General features: G+C 41.2%; 1 protein-coding gene across 1 annotated transcript; it reads left to right on the top strand.

The window, feature by feature from the left end:
* Nucleotides 1-4054: 4054 nt before the first annotated feature.
* Nucleotides 4055-20182, top strand: LOC137608166 (lysozyme C-like). Its single transcript, XM_068334282.1, has 6 exons — nucleotides 4055-4186; nucleotides 18303-18455; nucleotides 18921-19056; nucleotides 19436-19591; nucleotides 19799-19877; nucleotides 19953-20182. Exons 1-6 carry the CDS (start codon nucleotides 4082-4084, stop codon nucleotides 20017-20019), a joined length of 696 nt encoding a protein of 231 aa, XP_068190383.1. The 5' UTR covers nucleotides 4055-4081; the 3' UTR covers nucleotides 20020-20182.
* The last annotated feature ends 204 nt before the right edge of the window (nucleotides 20183-20386 follow it).

Consider the following 20386-nt stretch of genomic DNA (forward strand, 5'->3'; position numbering starts at 1 on the left):
CGAGGCACCTGGGATAGAACTGCTTGGTATCCACCCTTGGCAATGATCAGCTGTGATGTCCCTGCAGCCAGCATCCATGGCTTCAAGGAGGGGCATCTAGTCATGTGGCTTATGGTCACAAACCTTCCACCTCCATGCAGAAAAAAACCTCCTCCATGGGGTTGAGGAAAGGTGAATAAGGTGGAAGGAACAGACATACCAGTCTTGGGTGGACTTCATACCACTACTTGTGAATGATGGAAAGCCACATTGTCCCAGGTGATCACACGGGTCCTCAAGTTTTTTCCCTCCTGATCCTCCTCTGGAACCAGGCGCTGGTGGTGATCATTGAGAAAATCAAGGAGGTGCTTGGTATTGTAGAGTCCAACCTGGCATCTGTGTAGGAGTAATCCTGTATTTGCTGCACACATGGTAATGTTTGACCCTCTCTGTCTGTTTTGGAAATGGTGGATTTGGTGCCAATGAGGAGAACCCCAGTTTTGTTACTGTTAATTCAAGGAAGTTCAGGGTGAACCAGATTTTCATATCAGATTTTCATAACAGCAAGGGAGGTGGGTGGAAGAGTAGACGAGGATTTAGTGGTGAGATAGAGCTGGGTGTCATCAGCATAACAGTGGCAATGAATGTTGAGTTTACTAAAAATATTGCCTGGGGAAGGAGGTATATAATGAAAAAGAGAGGCCCCAGAACAGAACCCTGGAGCACATCTGAAGTGACAGAGGTGGGGGAGGATTTAACTGAAGAATTTCTTTCAATGATATTACTGTATGAACAGGTTAAATAGGGTTAAATAGGCCTCGGCACAGCATAGTTAAGATTATATGGGATTCCACTATATAGAATTTATGTCAGTAGAATGATTACTCCAAGTTTAGAATTTTATAAACAAGTTAATTGGGCCTCTGTTTGTCATGATTGACAATGTATTGGATTTCGCTATACAGAATTTAGGTTGAAAAAGTTATTATTTCTCAAGTTTATAACTAGATGAACAAGTGAAATAGGCCTCCGCATGTCATGATTATCAATGTATTGGGTTCTACTATAAACAGTAGTATTTTGAAACTCGAATGAACTGTGAGTGCATTCAGTTTAACTGCATTAAACAGTGGATTCTTTTTTTCTCTCCCTCCACCGGTCGGTGTTCCCAGGTTGCTTCACTGTGGGCTCGTCATTTTCTGTAGCAAACCTTTTGGGTGCAGACGTGGACGACGCCAGGATTTCTGACTGATGCAATGCTGCTTTTTGTGCTACATAGTTTGTCTTAAGTAAAATGTGTTGCGGTTCACGAGCCGGCCATAACACTGCGTCAGAAGAATTTGTGGAGCCCAAGTTTCCTCAGGGTCCCCAAATACAAGGGATAGAAGGGAAAAAAAAAACTACTGCACACATCATCCAACACAGCAACCAATAATGGTATTAAACCAGAAAAGAACAAATGCATTATTAGAGTGCAGTTATTCAGCAATTATTCAAAATGTGATTGAAAGCCTCTCTTTAAAAAAAATAAATAGAATTGGGAGGAAAAAGGAACAGAATCTTTTTTTCAAAATGTATTTATGTAAATCAGGATTTAACTTGAGGTGCAGCTTGAGGTTGTTGAACAGACAGGAGGCAAATGTTGCTGTGGGGGTGAACAAAATTATTTCAGTAATGCATTTTAGCATTCAGACGAGGATGCTAGAATTTTTTATTATTCTTAACTCAGCCAAAAAAACAAAAAAAAAAAAAAAACCCACAAAGAAGTAATGTACATGAATGTGAAACTTGTTTTTACCACCTTCAGACTCATTTAATGCATCAGGCATCACAGATAAAACACAGATAGTACGTTTATTTCTGAATCCATCTATGACAAAGTTTCAAAGGAAAATGAATGGATTGATTTCCATCTTTTTAGCCTTTCTATTTTGTATGAATATCTTGTTGAACATGTATTTCTTTGTTAGGGATTAAAGTCATTCTCTCTGCTGTTTTCACTGTTCTGTGTCAGTGCCTCCCATCGTGATGCCTGACAGGCAGTCGAGGCGTAGCATAGATTCTCTGTTCATGTTTTTTATGAAAGTGGTAATAAGCAAATTTTTATGGTATGATGACCAACATATTTTATACAGTGTACTGAGGTGAAAACCGCTGCAGGCTTGCAACACAGTATTTATACTGTAATTTAAAAAGTCCATATTTTCTCCTTTTTTGTGGACAAATATTACACTTTTTGTGTCTTCTTATTTCATTTTTTCTGTCTCACATCTTTTATCCACAATGTTGTAGGATCATTTAGTCGCCATTGGTGTCACACGATCTTAAGCAAAGATTAAGACCAATGTTTACGAACATTTCCATGATAGTTTTTAGGAACAGACTAAATGCAACTCCAATGAAAAAGTTCCACTAGCTTGAAAATATTTTCACTCATAGGCTCCTGCATCAGGCTTCATGAGATTTATCCATTCAATGTAGTCTTAAAAGGCTTTTCCTCTTTTGGATGCTCTCAAGATAAAAACTGCATGTAGAAATAAAAGTGATCTGCCTTTAAACAGATTGCAGAATGGGGGGCAACCCAAATCAATAAATGGAAGCCTATTTTCAGATGAACAACCATGACAATTCTACTGATTCCCATCTGTAACAGACACCTCCATCCACGCTCCATCATTGTTTCCACAGTTCTCAACACGTCCTCAGACTCTCTGACTCAGATGGATCCTTTCTCATCTCTTGCCCCCTTTCTGCAGCCTAACTGATCCCGCCGCCTTCACTTGGCCAGTTGATTAATTGCATTCTCTTGCCTGTGTTTCGGGTTTGCGGTGAGGCAGAGAGAGCGGAGGGTGAGTGACGATGTTTTGATGGTGAAGACTCTGAAAAACAGTGCACAGAGAGAATTGAGAAAGTTAGAACACTAAATGGAGTTCAGGAACTCCATTATGTGTGTGATTACAGCTCTGTATGATAAAATGTCTCAGAATGAAGGCGGTGATGACAGGCAGCTCCTGCTCCTTTCTGACTTTGTATAAAGTGTTGATGCCAGCAGCCACACAGGAGAATGAGCTCAGTGGCTCCCAATACCTGATAGAAACAGGCTGATGAGAACAGAATTTAAATTAAGTTTGATTCAGTATCACACCATCATTTCATGCAGTGTTTGTCAGACACACACGCACACATGTGCCAACTTCACTCTTGAATTTTATACACTTGTGAGACTTATTTCTCTCTGAAATAAATCACAAAATTGATCCAATCTGTGTCAGTGAGCTCTCAGATGTGGAGATAGATATAATAACCCATCTGACAGGTGTGTCTTATCAACATACTGATTAAACCAACGGGATTATCACACTGCTGTGCTTTGGAGTGGTCACAAAAAAAAGGGCTGCTCTAATATATGCAGCTTTATCACACAAAACAAAACCACAGAAGCCTTGAGGGGGAATGTTAATCTAAACTGTTTCCTCTAAATTGATTACCTCCATCACATGAGTCATGTTTTTTTGCCAGAATTGATTTGTTTGTCCGTTAGCAGGTTTAATGAAAATAACTGTGATGAGATGTTGTGGAGAGGGATGTGTGGTCAACGGAGTGAACCATTAGATTTTGGTTACTTTGGGATACGTAAAATTCTAAAAAAACAACAACAACAACAACAACACTCCAAGCACTTAAAACTGTATTTACCCATCAACCCACTCACCCATCCAAACGCTCGCACACACACACACACACACACACACACACACACACACACACACACACACACACACACACACACACACACACACACACACACACACACACACACACACACACACACACACAAACACACACACCTACTCAGGAGCAGTAACTCGACCAGGATGGATCACCATCTTTTGATAAATGCCAGTCTGCATCCTGAGCTGCCTGTTGAGGGTAGTGTTCACGGAATGATGTTTAATGATTTACTTCACAACTCTAAACTCATGTCATGGAGAATTATCAGATGTATGTCAGTTACGAACTCCGTTTGTTCTCCTTTCAAACTTCCTCTTCCTCTGATGGTGAGCAGCTTCCTGCTCGTGGGACTTCCTGATCCACTCCTTGTATGAAACGCCTCTGTGTCTCTCTATCCTCCCATTGTTCTGTAACTTATACGTTGCACTTATTTCTAGATCAGTATTCTTCTCTGGAGGTCCCCTTCTACCTTTTGGTAAGTCACTCATGCTGTAATAACCTCGAGTCCTTTTGTATCTGCCAACTACTAGTCTGGTTCATGATCAAGACTGTTACACCTTTACCTGCATGACTTTTGGCTTCATTGGTGCATTCCCGCATTTGGCATTTAGCCTAACAGACTGCTCTCTGTCAGAATTATCAAACATAACATTCTAGTTGGTCTTTTAGTCAAAATCTGAGTCATCTTCAAATACATGTAGGGTTGTTCACCATATGTATTCATTACTGTTGGTTTACAATTTGCTCCTTTTAACATTATTTCCCTCTACTCTATGGTTTTAAGAAGTGAACAGTACATGTACACATAAAGTCACTAAAATACTTATACTGGAAGGGGCTAGATTAATTCATTGGCTGCTAGCTGTTTCCAGAGCAGAGCCCAACTCTGCCAGTAGTTTTAGAGCATTTTGACCGATATGTCAAGACCCACAGTCTATTAAAAACACCAATACTACCAAAAGGGAGTCAATTATTTTCTCTCATCAGGAAAAAAAAGATCGTTAGTCCATTCTTTAGTAATCGGCAATATAGAACATAGGCTGGACCTGTAAAAGTAAGGTACCAAAAACACTAGTTTTTGACCAAAACACAGCAAACAAGCTTTTTGTGAATATCTGTGTCAGCAGAACACCAGAACAGTGACTTTGATGCATTTTTTTCTTTTTTTCTTTAGTGACACCACAAACATATTTTCTTGGATAGCAACAACAAAAAACACTGAAAAAGGACTTTTGATACAAAAAATAATTTTTGACAGTAATCGCTTGCACATTCACGCGTCAAGATCCCATGCTTCACCTCATCGCAGATTTTTAGTAGCTAGTCACATGATACCATACACGCATTCTATTGGCTGACAGCATCCGGAAGTGTGCTGCTTTCTGAGACTCGTGGAACGCAGCGCACTCCCATGTATTAAATAAATACTTAAAAGTGCTACAAACAGTCTATTAGAGTGTGAGAAAAGGTAATACAGATAGAATAGATTGTGATAATTTCTCCTAATTTCGTTATTTGTGGGCGGTCCTGGAACGTATTAAACGCGAGTGACGAGGGATCACTGTTATTTTTAAAATCTACATTTGAATAGCTTGTATGATTTATTTGCCGTCATGCCAGGTGGCAGCTCTCTGAAATCCGCAGGTTGCAGTGAAGGAGAGGCAATTTGAAGCTTCATATGTTCATACTCTTCATGTTCTCCATTCTTGTTTCTCAAGCTCACAACACTTTCACCCCAAAATATCACAACACATACTTTGTACAAATGTGACCTGCTTGAATTTGTCCAACTCCCAATGTCTCGCAATAGTCTTTCTTGTCTCCTCCTCATAATAAATCCCGATCTCTCATCCAAAAACAGCACTGCTGCTACCAGAGGATCACTTCATCATTATTCTAGTGTACCAGTAGGATATTGATAGAGGAGCTCTGCCGGACTGTACCCCATAATGCAAATTATTCCTTTTGTTTGCCTCATCAATCAAAGTCAAGTCAAAGTCAGCTTCATTTTCAAGTGTGCCATATATGCAAGACATACAGCACAGATGAAATTGCAGCAAGTTTTCAGTATGAAATTGTAATGGCTTCCACCCAAGGATCTGTCAGTTCACCGATGAAGACCAGTCAGCAGGATTTAGACAAAAGGATCAGGTCTTGTTGCAGGCTAGTTGCTGCGATTTCAGGTGAGAAGGTAAGCTTTTGGCCTAGGCTGGTCCTCATTTTCCAATCTTAGTGTCACAATCCGCTCCTGGTTTTCCTCTCATCTGCCCAGCTCTACCTGCCTTCCACTCCCACCTCATCAGTGCAACTGCCTTCACCTGTGTTTCCTCACCTGATTATCACCTGCCTGTTCTGTACATATACCCTCCCATTCCTCTCAGTCTCTGCCAGATTGTCTTCGTATCATGCAAAGCTCTCTCGCGTTGATCTCCGGACTGCTTCCTCGGTTTCAACCCTGCCTGTCTTCAACCAGTCTTCCTCGTCTCTGCCCCGGTAATCTGACCAGCCTTCTGTCCTTGACTACTCTGCCTGCTCGTTCCCTGTCTGCTACCTGTCAGCTGGGATTCCTGTTTACTGAGACTGCTTTTCTGGAATATTGCTGTCATTCCGTGCGAACCTCAGAATAAACTGTCGGACTATTCCTGATCTGCTCTCAGTCTGTGCTGTAACTGGTCCTACCTCTGACCAGTTACACTTACACTGCATCCAGTGGGTCAGTAGGTGATGGGTTGGTCTGCTGTTTCTCTTCTTCCTGAAGGTAGGCTGTTTGTTGCTGGATAGCATGAGCTTTGGGAGGTATAATATTAGTGGTTATCCTCTTGTTCTTCAGTTCAGAAGCCATTTTAGCACCAGGTTGGGGTGCTGGGTATATCTGCCTTGGATGAGACGGGTCTTGCGACACACCAGAATGTGTTTTGAGGGTTGTTGGTGCAGCACACTGAGGACAGGCTGGATCTTATCCAAACCAGAGCTGTAAGTGTTTGGAGAGGGCAGAGAGTCATGAGTGGCTCTTTTGTTGAAACTCGGTCTGTTGGACTCTATGTTCCATACCTCAATCCAGGCGATCTTCCTCCTCTCCACACCTCATCATTGGCAGTTGGCTTTTAACATTGGAGATACTGCAGGACTAGCTGGGTTTAATTTCAATTCATACTCACTTGATGTTTGTCCAGTATGCATCTGGTGCATCCCTTTGTTGTTGTTACTGTCCTCATGTCATCCATGTACACCCTGATGGGTGTCCACTCTTCAGTCAATCCCCTCCAAGCAACCATTGAGATGCTTGAATAATGAGCTGCACTGCCATGATAACAACCAGTGGGGAAATGGTGCAGCCTGCAATTATGCCTATGTCCAGGGTCTGCCAGGTAGTTGTAAAAGTTTGTGTTGTGACATTGAACTGGCCACAACACTTCATGATGCACTGACCTGAAGGCATTGGTCAAGATGATGCTGGCATGCTTCAGACATCTTCAGAAGACACCTAGTTCTGCCTTCTGCACAGAGGTACAGACAGGTTGTTCTTCTGCAGGAAGGCCGAAAGCCGTTTGGGCCACAAGACTGAAGAAAACCCTCCACTCCACATTAAAGGAATCATATTATGAAAAACTCATAATAAAGAGAGAGCTCAGAGGCGCAGCCATTAACACAAAATGTTTCGGGGTGGAAGTGATTTTATCAATATTTGATCAAAGGTATTGAGGACCACGGATCAGTTTGGGTCAAGAAATTTCAAATACAGTGTAGTCGGACATCTACCACCTGAATGATATGAACTTAAAAAAAAGCATAATATGGGACTCTCAAGACAACTGAATCGGCAGAACTGTTTTATGGCGGATGGGTTCATCTACTGGGAAATCAGGATCCCTCCTGCCTTCATTAGGCCTTTGGTATGATGCCTTTTTCACATGCCACTTTGATTAGCTTCCAGACAAACTTCAACAGCACTTCCGGCTCTCAACGGGAGCAGACGTCTTTCTTCTGTCTCCTGTCGTCGCTATCTCTCTAACTCATACCCAGACTGACTCTCACTTATTCTCTTCAAAATGACGAAACCAAAAGGAAAATCGGAGGATACCAAAGACCAGATGGTCTCTATGAAAGAACTAAAGAGTGAGTTAAAGAGCAACTTTGATAAGTTAGGGAGTGACTTTGATAAAAAGTTGGAAGAAAAGCTAAAACTGGTGGCTAGACGCCATGGAAGAAATGAAGGACAAATGAAGAAAATGCAGAAAGATATGGATGAAAAAGACCGAAAAATTGTTGTCTTGGAACAGGGACAACAAAGAATGGATGATTTGGAACAAAGCATTCGTATAAATGATGTGATCATCACTGGAATCAAAATCAAGCCGAGGAATTACAGCAATGCTGTGGCTAGCGCTGACATCGAATCTCTAGAGCAACAAGTGAGTTCTCAACTGAGGGATCTGGAGATAACTATAGATCAGACCAGATTGAGACATGTTACCCACTACCATCTGGAGGTAGGAGACCACCTGCAGTGCTGATAAAATTCAACAATCGTAAACACAAGATAGCTCTTCTTCAAACTTCAAACTGAAAGGAAAAAATGTCTACATTAATGAGAATCTCACTAAAAAGAATGCTGATATCACTAAAAAAGCTCGACAACTGAAGAAGAATGGGCTGATCGACAACACATGGACAAACAACTGCAGGATCTTCATCAGAACAAAGGGGCTTTCTCCGGATCAGATGAAAACCAATGGTGATCAGGAGAGCAGAGGAGTTGATGAAATATGAGCAATAAAGACGGACAAGAATTGTTACTACACCAAAGATCAGTACAACAGAGTCACTTCAATATTGGGAGCTCTACAATTTTGGACACGTCAAGTATTTCATGGAACAGTAAAAAAAAAATCAACATCATTGATGTCAGAAACGGACTAATGAACAAAAAAACAAAACCATGTATTTGTGATAACATGGGATAACATTAACTTTGAGACTTTAAAGAGCATGTTGATATTTTTTGATAATATTATACCAGTGGTGGAGATAAACCAATATTATATCTCCACCACTCTGCCATCCGTTTTGCCACAGGAGCTCCATTCAGAACTCACCACTGTGACCTGTACAACCTGGTAGACTGGACATCCCTCCACACCAGACGGCCCCACCACTGGCTTCACCTCATTTACAAATCCATACTTGGAAAAACACCTCCCTACCTCTCCTCCCTTCTACACCACTTCCGTCCTGCCCGCAATCTTAGGTCCAGTAAGCTCATCAAACTCTCCATCCCTAAAGCCCGTACTGTCTTTGGTCGCAGTGCCTTTCGATTCGCTGCAGCTAATGATTGGAACAATTTTCAAAACTGCCTCAAACTCACTGTCACCATATCAGTCACTGCTTTTAAACAAAACCTACATGAAATTGTAGCTGACAGCTGCACTTGTTGAGTGTCTCTCTCTCTTTCTCTCTCTCTCTCTCTCTCTCTCTCTCTCTTTCTCGGTCTCGTTCTCATGTCTTGTATTTATTTTTCTTATATTTTCTGTATAGTGTATGTCTTTGTGTTTATTTTAGACTTCCTCCCCACCAAGGTTATACTAGTTTGGGATTTTTCATTAGTTTTTATTTTTATTTAGTTGTAACTCTTTGTTTTCAATTTCAGTTTAGGTTTAATTAGTTTTTAATGCTAGTTTGCTAGTTTAGTTTAGTTTTTATTTTTTGAAAATGCTTAGTTTTAGTTTATTTTTTATTAGTTTTAGTCTTAGTTTTAGTCTTTTTTGGTAGTAAGGGATATTTGTCAGAGATTAAAAAAATTAAGTGCAATATGTGTTCTGTTTCTTAAGTGAGATGCAAGTAGTATCTTTCTAAAACAAAAACATGAAAAACTCAAAACCCAGTACCTCATTAAGTTAAGCTATGTGACTCCTAACAGTAGTTGTGTCGGGCTGCATCGTGCTGCCTGGCCTGGGGTCAGCTTCTGTTTCGGGGGAAGGAGGCTGGGCGTTCTCCCTTACTTGCTCAAGGTAAGCTAGGTTAGCCTTCTTGTGTGCGCTTTATGGACTTTAAGATTCGTGGAATTTTTCCCCCTCAGAAAGGTTCCACATATTTTATCTTGTTCCACTACAAGGCACTTACTCTTGTCTGAGACACAGTCATATTCAAACTATTCCCAAATAGGACTCTGGCGCTTTCTCCCTACTTTCGCCGCCATGCCCCCCGACGGATTGATTCACTGACAAAGACGAAAACTAAGCAAATTTTCTCAATCATTTCAGTTTGTTTTAGTTAGTTTTGTAAACACACAATACAGTTTCAGTTGTCGTTTTTTTGCAAAGCCTCGTTTTTATTTTTATTTCAGTTAACGAAAATATTTTTACACATTTAGTTTTTGTTATTTCATTAGTTTTCGTTAACGATTATAACCTTGCTCCCCACCCCCACACCTCTAAGAGCCACTGCTCTTAGCTCAGGCAGCATTTGTAAATAAGAACCTGTTCTTAAGTGATTGCCTGGTTAAATAAAGGTTAAATAAATAAATAAATACCATGTGAAACTGTTAAAGTGTCTGCTGAAAGAGGTGAATATGATCATTTTATTCTTGTGGAGAACACTGGCAAGGTCAACTTGTTTTGACTATCCATGATGTTAACAAACCTTGTGTTTCTAGGAAGAATGTAAACATGGTTATACTCTAGGGCAGGGATTCCCAAAGTGTGGTGCGCGTACCCCCTGTGGTGCGTGAGCTGCCGCTAGGGGGTGCGTGAGTGTAATGGCAGCTGAGCACCTTGAAATACATAAATAATTAAATAAATAATTTAAACACTTTTTAATGGTGGATTAACAGTTTAAATATTTAAATTCATTCACTGAAATCATTGGTAATTTTCAATTAAAAAACGTTTTGGGAAAATTTTAAATTAAAAAAAAATACCCAAAATGCACTTGGCTTTCTCCTAGCTACGTGCTAGCTTGTTGTGATAGCAACAACAATAATATGCCGAAATGCATAACTGGTTGAAAACGGGCAGTCTGTCCGGTATTAAATCTGGGAGAAATGAAAGAGGACAGGATACATTGGCCCAACTGAGAGCTGTGAGGTCTACCAGGATGAAGAAATCCAGCAGGAAAAAGAGAGTGATGATGACGAGACAGGGAAACTGAAAATGAGGAATACAGAACACAGAAAACTCTTGATCGGGAGAAGGGGGTAAAGAACACAATGAGACTCGTACTCGAAAGAGAAAACATGATGTTGAACTTGGGCCTATGTTATTTTGATTCTTTGTGGCAGAATAGCATATTTGTTACCATTCAATAACTGTTACAGTTTGTTAAATAGGCCTATTTGTTACATAGCAAGGCTCGAAATTGCGCCCATTTTGGTCGCATATGCGCCCAAATTTTTATCAGTGTGACTATTAAATATATTTGGGAGCACCGGTGCGACTACTGAAAAAAATTTGGTGCGCTTTTTTTTGTGAGACCGCGCTCCTTACAGGAACCAATGAGAGCGCAGCTGCGGCTGCTCTCCTGGGGGAGAGAGGAGGAACGGAGATGGACGGAGCGTCTCTATCGCTCTGTCACTGCCTTGCTTTTGGGTAGGTGCTCCTGAAGTCTTTGCTGGTGCTACTAACTTCTACATTTGGGAGCACCAGTGCTACCAAGAAAAAAAATTAATTTCGAGCCCTGCATAGTAATAACTGCTGTTATCACTCATCTGTAGTTGGCTCGCTCGACGACCATTTTGACTTAAAATATTATTATTGTCATTTTTATATTGTTACTATTATTCTCCCCACCGTTTCTAAAGTGAGAGATCATTAGGCCCATTATTGATCAATCTATTCTGTGTTAACAGGAGCCTATATTATTAAACTTGATACCTATATGGCTATAAAAACTACGCCTTTTCTTTCTTTTTTTTTCATGTTTTGGACATTGGGGTGCGTCAGCTAAGTCGGGAGGTAGAAGTGGGAGCGCGGACTGAAAAGTTTGAGAACCGCTGCTCTAGGGTAAAAGACTAATATCTGGACGTGGATAAGGGTATGAACGTCTGTCAAAATTCAATGTATGAGCTGGTTGAAGACTTTTAGTGTCTGAGTTTATTGATTACATATTCTAATGAGAGAGATGTTTTGTTGATGATTTAGGGGAACTTACAAGCCAATGGCTTCTACCCTTTAACCCTTTTTTAAAAATTTTCGGATGTTGTTGATGATGTTTCAACACTGATCAAAGTGAAATATGTTGTAATAACATGTCTGGAAAGAAGAAAAATAAACTGAATAAATAAATTTGCCTGGTATGTTCTTATAGAGCCATAATGGAATGCTGTGGGGCCCAGCGGCTGACAGTGATCTTGTAGACTTAACTGCACTGTCAACTTCACACCATGTTAAAGGTCTTGTGTGCAGCTATTCTGGTGGTTGAGTTGGTAGCATGTCACTGGGAATGACGACAGGTTTTTACTTTGGTTGTCAGAAAATGGGTTCTTCATGTGCTGCTCTAATTTAAGGGTTAGGGTTTGTTGGATTAGATTTCTCCTTTACAAAGAAGCCATTGATGAACATGTAGAGATCTCTGTTTAAGTTATCCCTTGTTCGCTCTTCCTACTTGCATTGTTTTCACAGGCATCAAGCCCTTTGCATCATTACAAAACATTGCTTGATGTCAGCCTATAATGCCTTCAGTCCTTACCCTTTATCTTCTGTGGCCTTCTTCCTTTGTTTTCAGGCATCTTCTTTCTTTCACCAGTTGCTCAATTTCATGATGTATTGTGGACTTTGACTCGGGATGAAAAGCAGAAACCACAGCGCAAACAAGGATCCATCAGCCCGTCCTCTGCTCCATAGGTGTAGATGACTTCTGACAACCTCTCCAGTTTCTTTTCAACACACGCCTGTGTAGACGGCTCTGCACTTCTTCTGGCAGCATCCAGGTTACAAACATGTGAAGCTTTCATCCATCCATCTTCCTCTCAACTGCAAGCCATGGCTGAGTATCTGTACCAGGCACTGCTCCATCTGGGGTACTAATACCCTGTTGACTGTGGTGAGAGTCCTGCCACTGAGTCTCAACCAACTGATATGCTGGTCATCTGATTTATCATCAATTCTGTTCCAAGATCTGTTACTGTGTGGTGTAGCAATGAGTCATCCTGTGCCCCCACTTTCACAGACACTGGGTGGATCCAAGTTACTATGTAGTAACTGGCTCCTGCTGACATGGATAGCTATGCCAGCATACTTGGAGTCTATTCCCCCTGCCAGCAGTCTCTTCAGGTTATGACCTGGGATTTTCCTAGTTGTCGTCTGTCCTTTCGAGGAGGTCTCTGGTTTGAGACCAGAGTTCAGAATGCTTATACAGTCTTCTTCTTTTCCTTTGGGCATTTCCCTGCAGGGGTCACCACAGAAAATCAGTTGCCTCCATCTTACCCTGTCTTCTGCATCCTCTTCTCTCACACCAACTACCTTCATGTCCTCTTTCACTACATCCATAAACCTCCTCTTTGGTCTTCCTCTAGGCCTCCTGCCTTGCAGTTCAAAACTCAGCATCCTTCTACCAATATATTCACTATCTCTCCTCTGGACATGTCCAAACCATCTCAGTCTGGCCTCTCTGACTTTATCTCCAGAACCTCTAACATGTGCTGTCCCTCTGATGGACTCATTCCTGATCCTATCCATCCTGGTCACTCCCAGAGAGAACCTCAGCATCTTCATCTCTGCTACCTCCAGCTCCATCTCCTGTCTTTTCCTCAGTGAAGAATGCTTACACAGTATCTCACCCAAAAAAATAATACAGGTTCCTTTAAAAAACAACAACTAAAAGATAGTCCAAGGAGCGAGACAATGCATTCTTCACCATTCTTCCCCAGGTCTCTGTCACCAACTAGTGGTGGTGACAAAGACCTGTCATTATTCTGAGATATTGGTCACAGATTATTTTTATGTTGGGAGTCAGCTAAGAGTATCATTAGCTACTCTTCTACCTAGGTAGCTAGAGATGTCTCTCCCTTATTGAAGACACCATGGCACCTCAATCACCCCAAAACCTTCAGTTTGCATCCTCTTATTTATTTCATTTTTATTGTTACCAATCCTACCACAAAAGAAATGGGTGAATTATCAATGACTGGTTCTGTGAGTGACCTCTCATGGTCTGGGTCTCTGAGCCCCCCTCCCCCCCCAAGTGTTAAGTGAGAAACCAGAAGGAGTCAAAATATGTCAGTTTGGGTTTCTTTTTTGCCCCTTTCCCAGGGACTGGCTTTGAGCTAGGCTAGGCACCTGAAGTACTTGCCTCCTGCTATTTGTTCAGTCACATATGCAGGTACCATTCAGGGAGAATGTGTTGGGGCAACATACTCAACCAATGGGAGCATGTTTGTATCTTATGATGCTGACTAAACCAAGGCAAGCCACTTATGTTGGTTTGAGGACATATTGCTGTTGCCACAGGATCAGTTCGATAGGGAAAGCTTCATCAATGCTCAGGGCCATGGTTACCATCATTAAGGCAGACCACGTGGCGCGGTATATAGGCATTAAGCGCATATTATCCCATTTGCAAAATTTGTAGAAACACTGGGAGATTTAGGACTCAAGATGGAACACTTTTTATACCACCTTGAGGCTAAGCATTGGTTCAAGACTCTCTGTAGTGTCCTCTTTGAAGACCTTTGAATTTGTTTAGACATCTATCCTGGCAGTAACATTTGTGTGAAGAATGAGGGATTGCAAGCCTGTTTGCAGGGAGATTTGCAAGATACTTCTGGTTTATAGTGTAGTAAGGCAATTCAATGTCTTTTCCTAATGTTTTCTGAAATGACCAACTCAGTTCAAAAGTCCCTCTATTTACCCACAAAGAGGGAGCAATCAGAGACAGCGACAGTTCTCATCGGCTTGTTACACTGCGCAATACATTTAGGCAACACACATTGTAGTCAGCTCCTGGTGTGTATGCAAAGGCATGTCGAGTAGAACTTAAAAAAAATAATAAAAAAATAAATAAATTATATATAATATATATATATATATACTGAATTAACGCCCAAAGCGAAATTAGTGTCACACTCTAGTTAGTTGAATCACATGCATATATGTATATTAGTGTCTACAGGCCCTGAACACACAAACACAGGGGGCTTGTACGCATGCAGGGGGAGGTAGAGTGGCAGGCAGCTCCTTCGTGGTGCACCCAAATGAGCAACTTGTAAGGGGTGCAGCGCCTTGCTTAAGGGCGCCTCGCTCAAGGGCACCTCGGAAGTGCTCTGGAGGTGAACTGACACCTTCCACTGTCAACTCACACTCCGGGTGTTTATGGGCAGGAGCGGGAATTGAACCACCAATCTTGGACCCCGTTACCTCAGTCCAGTGTCAATTGGTGATGACACGCCCCCCTTAGCCATCACTGGCTGCAGGTGATCACATGACGCTACATCAATTAACCTACCTGTGCTACAGGGGATTTTGCACCCTCAGTAGTCGATTTATGCCTGTCATAATGGTACATCATCTGATTGCTTTAATATTTTAATGGGGCGACTGTGGCTCAGTGGTGGAACAGGTCGTCCAATGACTTAAGATCGGCGGTTCGATTCCCGCTCCCGTCGAGTCATTTGTCTTTGTGTCCTTGGGCAAGACACTCCACCTTCCTTGCCTCCAGTGGGGCACTTGCTGGTGTGTGATTGTTCCGGTGGTGGTCGGAGGGGCCGTAGGCGCAGATTGGCAGCCACGCCTCCGTCAGTCTGCCCCAGGGCAGCTGTGGCTACACACGTAGCTTACCATCACCAAGTATGAAAGAAGAGAGAATGAATAATGGATCTGATGTAAAGCGTCTTTGAGTGTCCAGAAAAGTGCTGTATAAATCTAATACATTATTATTATTATTATTATTATTATTATTATTATTATTATTAATTCATAGTAACTATGTTGAGCAAAAAAGAAAGTGGTCTGACAAATATGTGCTACGTGAATTTACATGTACTGTATAACGGAACGTGATGGGAGTCAGCGTTCTGAATGATTTGTAATGTCAAGTTGGGCAACTCTAGTCTCTCACTGGCAAAAATAAAGGAACACTTCCTTAAGCAACATGGCAAATAAAAGAAACAGACTTTGCTGTGAAAATGACATCAGAGTAGCACTTGTCAAGGTGAAGCCACGCATATCTGAACTGGTCTCTATAACAACAGCAGGAGTCACACTGATTTGTAGGTTGGTCATTTCATGTGAGTTCATGCACTGTCTTGGTTTTGTTCTTTGAAAAAGGTGACATTAATGCACAATTCATTGAATACATATATAACATTTACAGTATTTTCCGCACCTAAAAGCCTTTAATTTTCTCAATTTCTTATAATCCAATTGTCTTACAAATGATTTTTTTTTTAAATAGACCATTCATTGAAGATGAGTTCTCAGATGCGTTTTATAATCCAGTACATTTTATAATCTAGTGTGCCTTATGTATGAATTAAAAATAAAATAAAATAGGCCATTCATCGAAGGTGTGCCTTATAATAGTACACCTTATAGTGCGGAAAATACTGTTCTTATGTCTTAAATTTGGGGGGGGGGAATTCTACTAAAGAAGGGTTCCGTGAGTGAGCATATGAAACTGGCAGGGTTCAGTACCTCCAACAATGTTAAGAACCACTGCTCTAATGTAAGATTTATGTGGCAATAAATGCCACACATGGGAAGTATAAAGGGATAAAGTTGAATTAATTTATCACGACTGATCCCCCCCAACAAAAGTAAGACTATTGGCAGATAATTTCTGTGTAGGTTGTCATTTATGACAATTCACTTGATTTCTGTTTAACATTTAAATATATTCCACTTTCCATCAAAGATATGTCTTCAGTTCTAACTGACTGGTTGGAGTTTTCAGGTATTAAAATCCTGTGATTTTAATACCCAGAGAGTCTTTAAGGTCAGACATTTGCAGCACTCTTATGGGTCGTTCAGGCCATTGAAAGCGTAAGTGGTTTGTTTGCCTTCTGGAGCGTAATTATGCCGACATTCACATCAGAGCCATTAAACAGCATTAAAAAATAGTCAACGTCGCAATGATAAAACTGGATTAACACAAAGTGTTTTGGTAAGGAACACTAGAAGATTAAACTGGCTTCTAAATATTTCATTATTCATTCCTCATCAGCTTTTATTTATTTATTTTTGTTCTTGTATCTCTACAGATGAATTTGTGCCAACGTAGTGCTTTTACATCAGTCTGCATTAGCACAATGATAATCTGAAGAAAAACAAGTCGAAGGTCAAACATAAAATCACTCATGCAAACTGAGTGGAAACTGATATCTTCACCAAGAGTGGATCAAGGCAACCGCAGTATTTCCAGCTGAGCATCATAGCTATGAAAGACACGCTGGTATTAACTGGAGTCACTAAAATCTTATCTATCTGATAGGACACAATGTGTCTCCTACAATAATAAAACTTCTGCCTTCTCTGACGTCAAATATGGCGTACCTCAGGGGTCTGTACTTGGTCCTCTGTTATTCTCCCTGTATGTTGCACCTCTTGGTCAAATTATACGCAGCTTTGGAATAAGTTTCCACTGTTATGCTGATGACACACAACTTTACATGCCCATAAAAGCAGATGATCGATCTGAATTAATTAAACTAGAGGCCTGTCTTTCTGCTGTGAATAGTTGGATGTCCAGTAATTTCTTGCTCCTAAACCCAGACAAAACAGAGATGTTAATCATTGGCCCTGCACGGCATATAAACCAATTTCAACACCTAACAATATCTGTAGATAACTGTCTTATAACCCATAGTTCAACAGTCAAGAACCTAGGAGTAACGTTAGATTCAACTCTTGCCTTTAACAAGCATATTAAAGAGGTGACAAAGATCTCTGTCTTTCATCTACGTAATATTTCCAAAATTAGGTCCTCTCTAGCCATGGCTGATGCAGAAATTTTGATTCATGCCTTTGTGTCCTCTAGACTTGACTATTGTAATGTTCTGTTATCAGGGTTGCCTCGGTCTGGTACTAGGGGCCTTCAGATGGTTCAGAACACAGCAGCAAGAATATTAACTAAAACTAGGAAATTTGACCATATCACCCCAGTTTTAGCTGCATTACACGGGCTCCCGATTCATGTTGGATCCGATTTTAAGGTCCTCTTATTAACATACAAAAGCATTAATGGGCTTGCTCCAACCTATCTGTCTGATCTTGTTAAACCTTACACGCCGACTAGGGCTCTCCGCTCTCAGAATACAGGTCTCTTGTGTGTTCCTAGAGTTAAAAAGAAGTCAGCTGGCCAGAGGGCCTTCTCCTATCGTGCCCCTTTCTTGTGGAATAACCTCCCTATAAATATTAGACAGTCTGAATCTTTAAATGTCTTTAAATCTAGACTCAAAACATATCTGTTCGACCTAACATATAAGTAATATCGGGGGTGGCAGTCTCATTGTTTAGGTTTAGCCTAGTCCTGCCGACGAGTCATAGGATTTCTTAGTTAGGCCCCTGCCTCCCATTAATCCTCTGCTATTCTGGTCCCTCTTGCACCACTCTCACCCCTGCTCTCTCTGTCTCTCTCCCTTCTTCTCCTGTTCTCTCTCACAGGCCTTTGTGTGGTGGATCATCGGCAATCGGCTACCTCTGTCTGCTTCCGTGGCTGGCGATAGCACAAGCTGTACAGTGGTCCTGTTTCACCATCCACTGGGGGAGTGCTGGTTCTGCCTCATTTGGTTGCTGTGGTTTTGGGGTTTTGCCAGAGTAACCTTAAACTATAACTTTTTTCAGCTCAATGACTTAGGCACTGTCTGGTCTGTCCTCAGAGTGGTGGATCCTCGGCAATCGTGACCTCTGTGTGCTTCATTGGCTGGTGATGACTCGCTCTACTGGATGGATCAGCGTGCCTTTGTCATATATTTATTATTGTTACTGTTATTATTATTGTGTTGTTAATCTGTACATGCGATATCTATTGCTTTGTCTGTCCACTCCTGGAAGAGGGGTCCCTCCTCTGCAGTCTTCCTGAGGTTTCTCCCATCCATTTTTTCCCCTGTTAAAAGGGTTTTGGGGGGAGTTGTTCCTTATCCGATGCGAGGGTCGCACTGCTTGCAGTGCACAAAGGTCAGAGGGATATCGTCCATGTGCAGATTGTAAAGCCCTTTGAGACATTGTTTGTGAATCTGGGCTATATAAAAATAAATAAACTTGAAACTCTATCCAACACAGAAGTCCATCATGAAGTGTCTGGTGTTTCTGCTGTTGGTGGCTGTGGCCAATGCAAGAACCTTCTCCCGCTGTGAATGGGCTAGGGTGCTGAGGAGTTATGGAATGGATGGTTACAGAGGCCACAGCCTGGCTAACTGTGAGTACGATCTGAAGCTACGATTCAAATTGCAGCGTTTATTCCTTAATAGCAGTGGAGCATAACATCAGTCGTAAAGTATACCAGCATATTCACTGGAACGTTATATATAGGTTTTGAATATCACATCATATATTACAAATTTGCAAAGCAAGCCATACCGAAGCATGTATAAAGGCACAGACTCATCACAAATTACCATTCTAAATTTGAGCTGGTTTTAGTGTTTACGGCCTCATAAGTTGTCTATAAAGTCATCTGGATGACAGTCGCTTTTTGATGCCAATTTTTTTCTTATTTTTTTAATGTTGTCTACAGTTTCCAACGGCTGGTATTGGTCATGTAGGTGATCTTTAAGTATCTCTGCTCGGTTCTGCAGGGGTTTGTCTGAGTAAGTGGGAGTCAGACTACAACACCAGAGCCACCAACTACAACAGTGACGGATCCACTGACTACGGCATTTTCCAGATCAACAGCCGCTGGTGGTGTAGCAATGGAACTCCTACATCAAATGGATGTAACATGAAGTGCAGTGGTCAGTAGAACCCGTGACACACAGGACCAGATGGAGACATTTTCCTCCACACACACACACTATGATGTAGCCCTTATCTCATTTAAGTCCTACTGTTTTATGTTTTCTAAACTATAAAATGACAATGGTCTTTCTAATGTTTCTGATATTAACTGTAAATAATATAAATCTATTAATGTGCACTCCGTAACCTTTTTGTTTCCACAGAGCTTCTGTCCGATGACGTCTCTGCAGCCATCAATTGTGCCAAACGTGTCGCCCGGGATCCCAACGGCATCAGAGCCTGGTGAGGTCTTCTCCTGGAGATGTTCTCTCTGCACCAACCTCTGTGAGGAGATTGATAACCTCTGTTTGGTTCCAGGGTGGCCTGGCGCAAACATTGTGAGGGCCGTGACCTCAGCTCCTATGTGGCAGGATGTGTCTTTTAAACACATGGAGGAAGGATGTCAACGGCAATATGTAATAGTGGATTCAAGACTTTCTGCTCTTCATCTGATCTAAGTGATTGAAAACGAATTACTGAAGCTACAAATGATTGTCTTTAATTCAATAAAATTAACTTCATTTAGCTGTCAAACTAGAGAGAAATTATTTCACTTTTCATATTTATTGTGTTCATTTCCAACATGGTAATCATAATGTATGCAGGGAAATTGTTAGCACAACCTGAACACTTGAGATTAATCTGGTTTTAGAATTATTACAGTTTTGGTGTTTTTGTCGGGAAAACTGCGCAAATACCGATTATTTAAACTTATTTATTATTTATTCATGTGACAGCAGGTATTAATCTAA

Source organism: Antennarius striatus, chromosome 15, assembly GCF_040054535.1.
Source record: "Antennarius striatus isolate MH-2024 chromosome 15, ASM4005453v1, whole genome shotgun sequence".
NCBI classification, from domain to species: Eukaryota; Metazoa; Chordata; class Actinopteri; order Lophiiformes; family Antennariidae; genus Antennarius; species Antennarius striatus.

Coding starts and splice junctions, on each gene's coding strand:
- LOC137608166 (XM_068334282.1), top strand. CDS start 4,082: ATGAAACGCCTCTGTGTCTCTCTATCCTCCCATTGTTCTGTAACTTAT. Junction 18,456..18,920: donor GGTTTTGGGGTTTTGCCAGA/GTAACCTTAAAC, acceptor TATCCAACACAG/AAGTCCATCATGAAGTGTCT. Junction 19,057..19,435: donor AGGCCACAGCCTGGCTAACT/GTGAGTACGATC, acceptor TCGGTTCTGCAG/GGGTTTGTCTGAGTAAGTGG.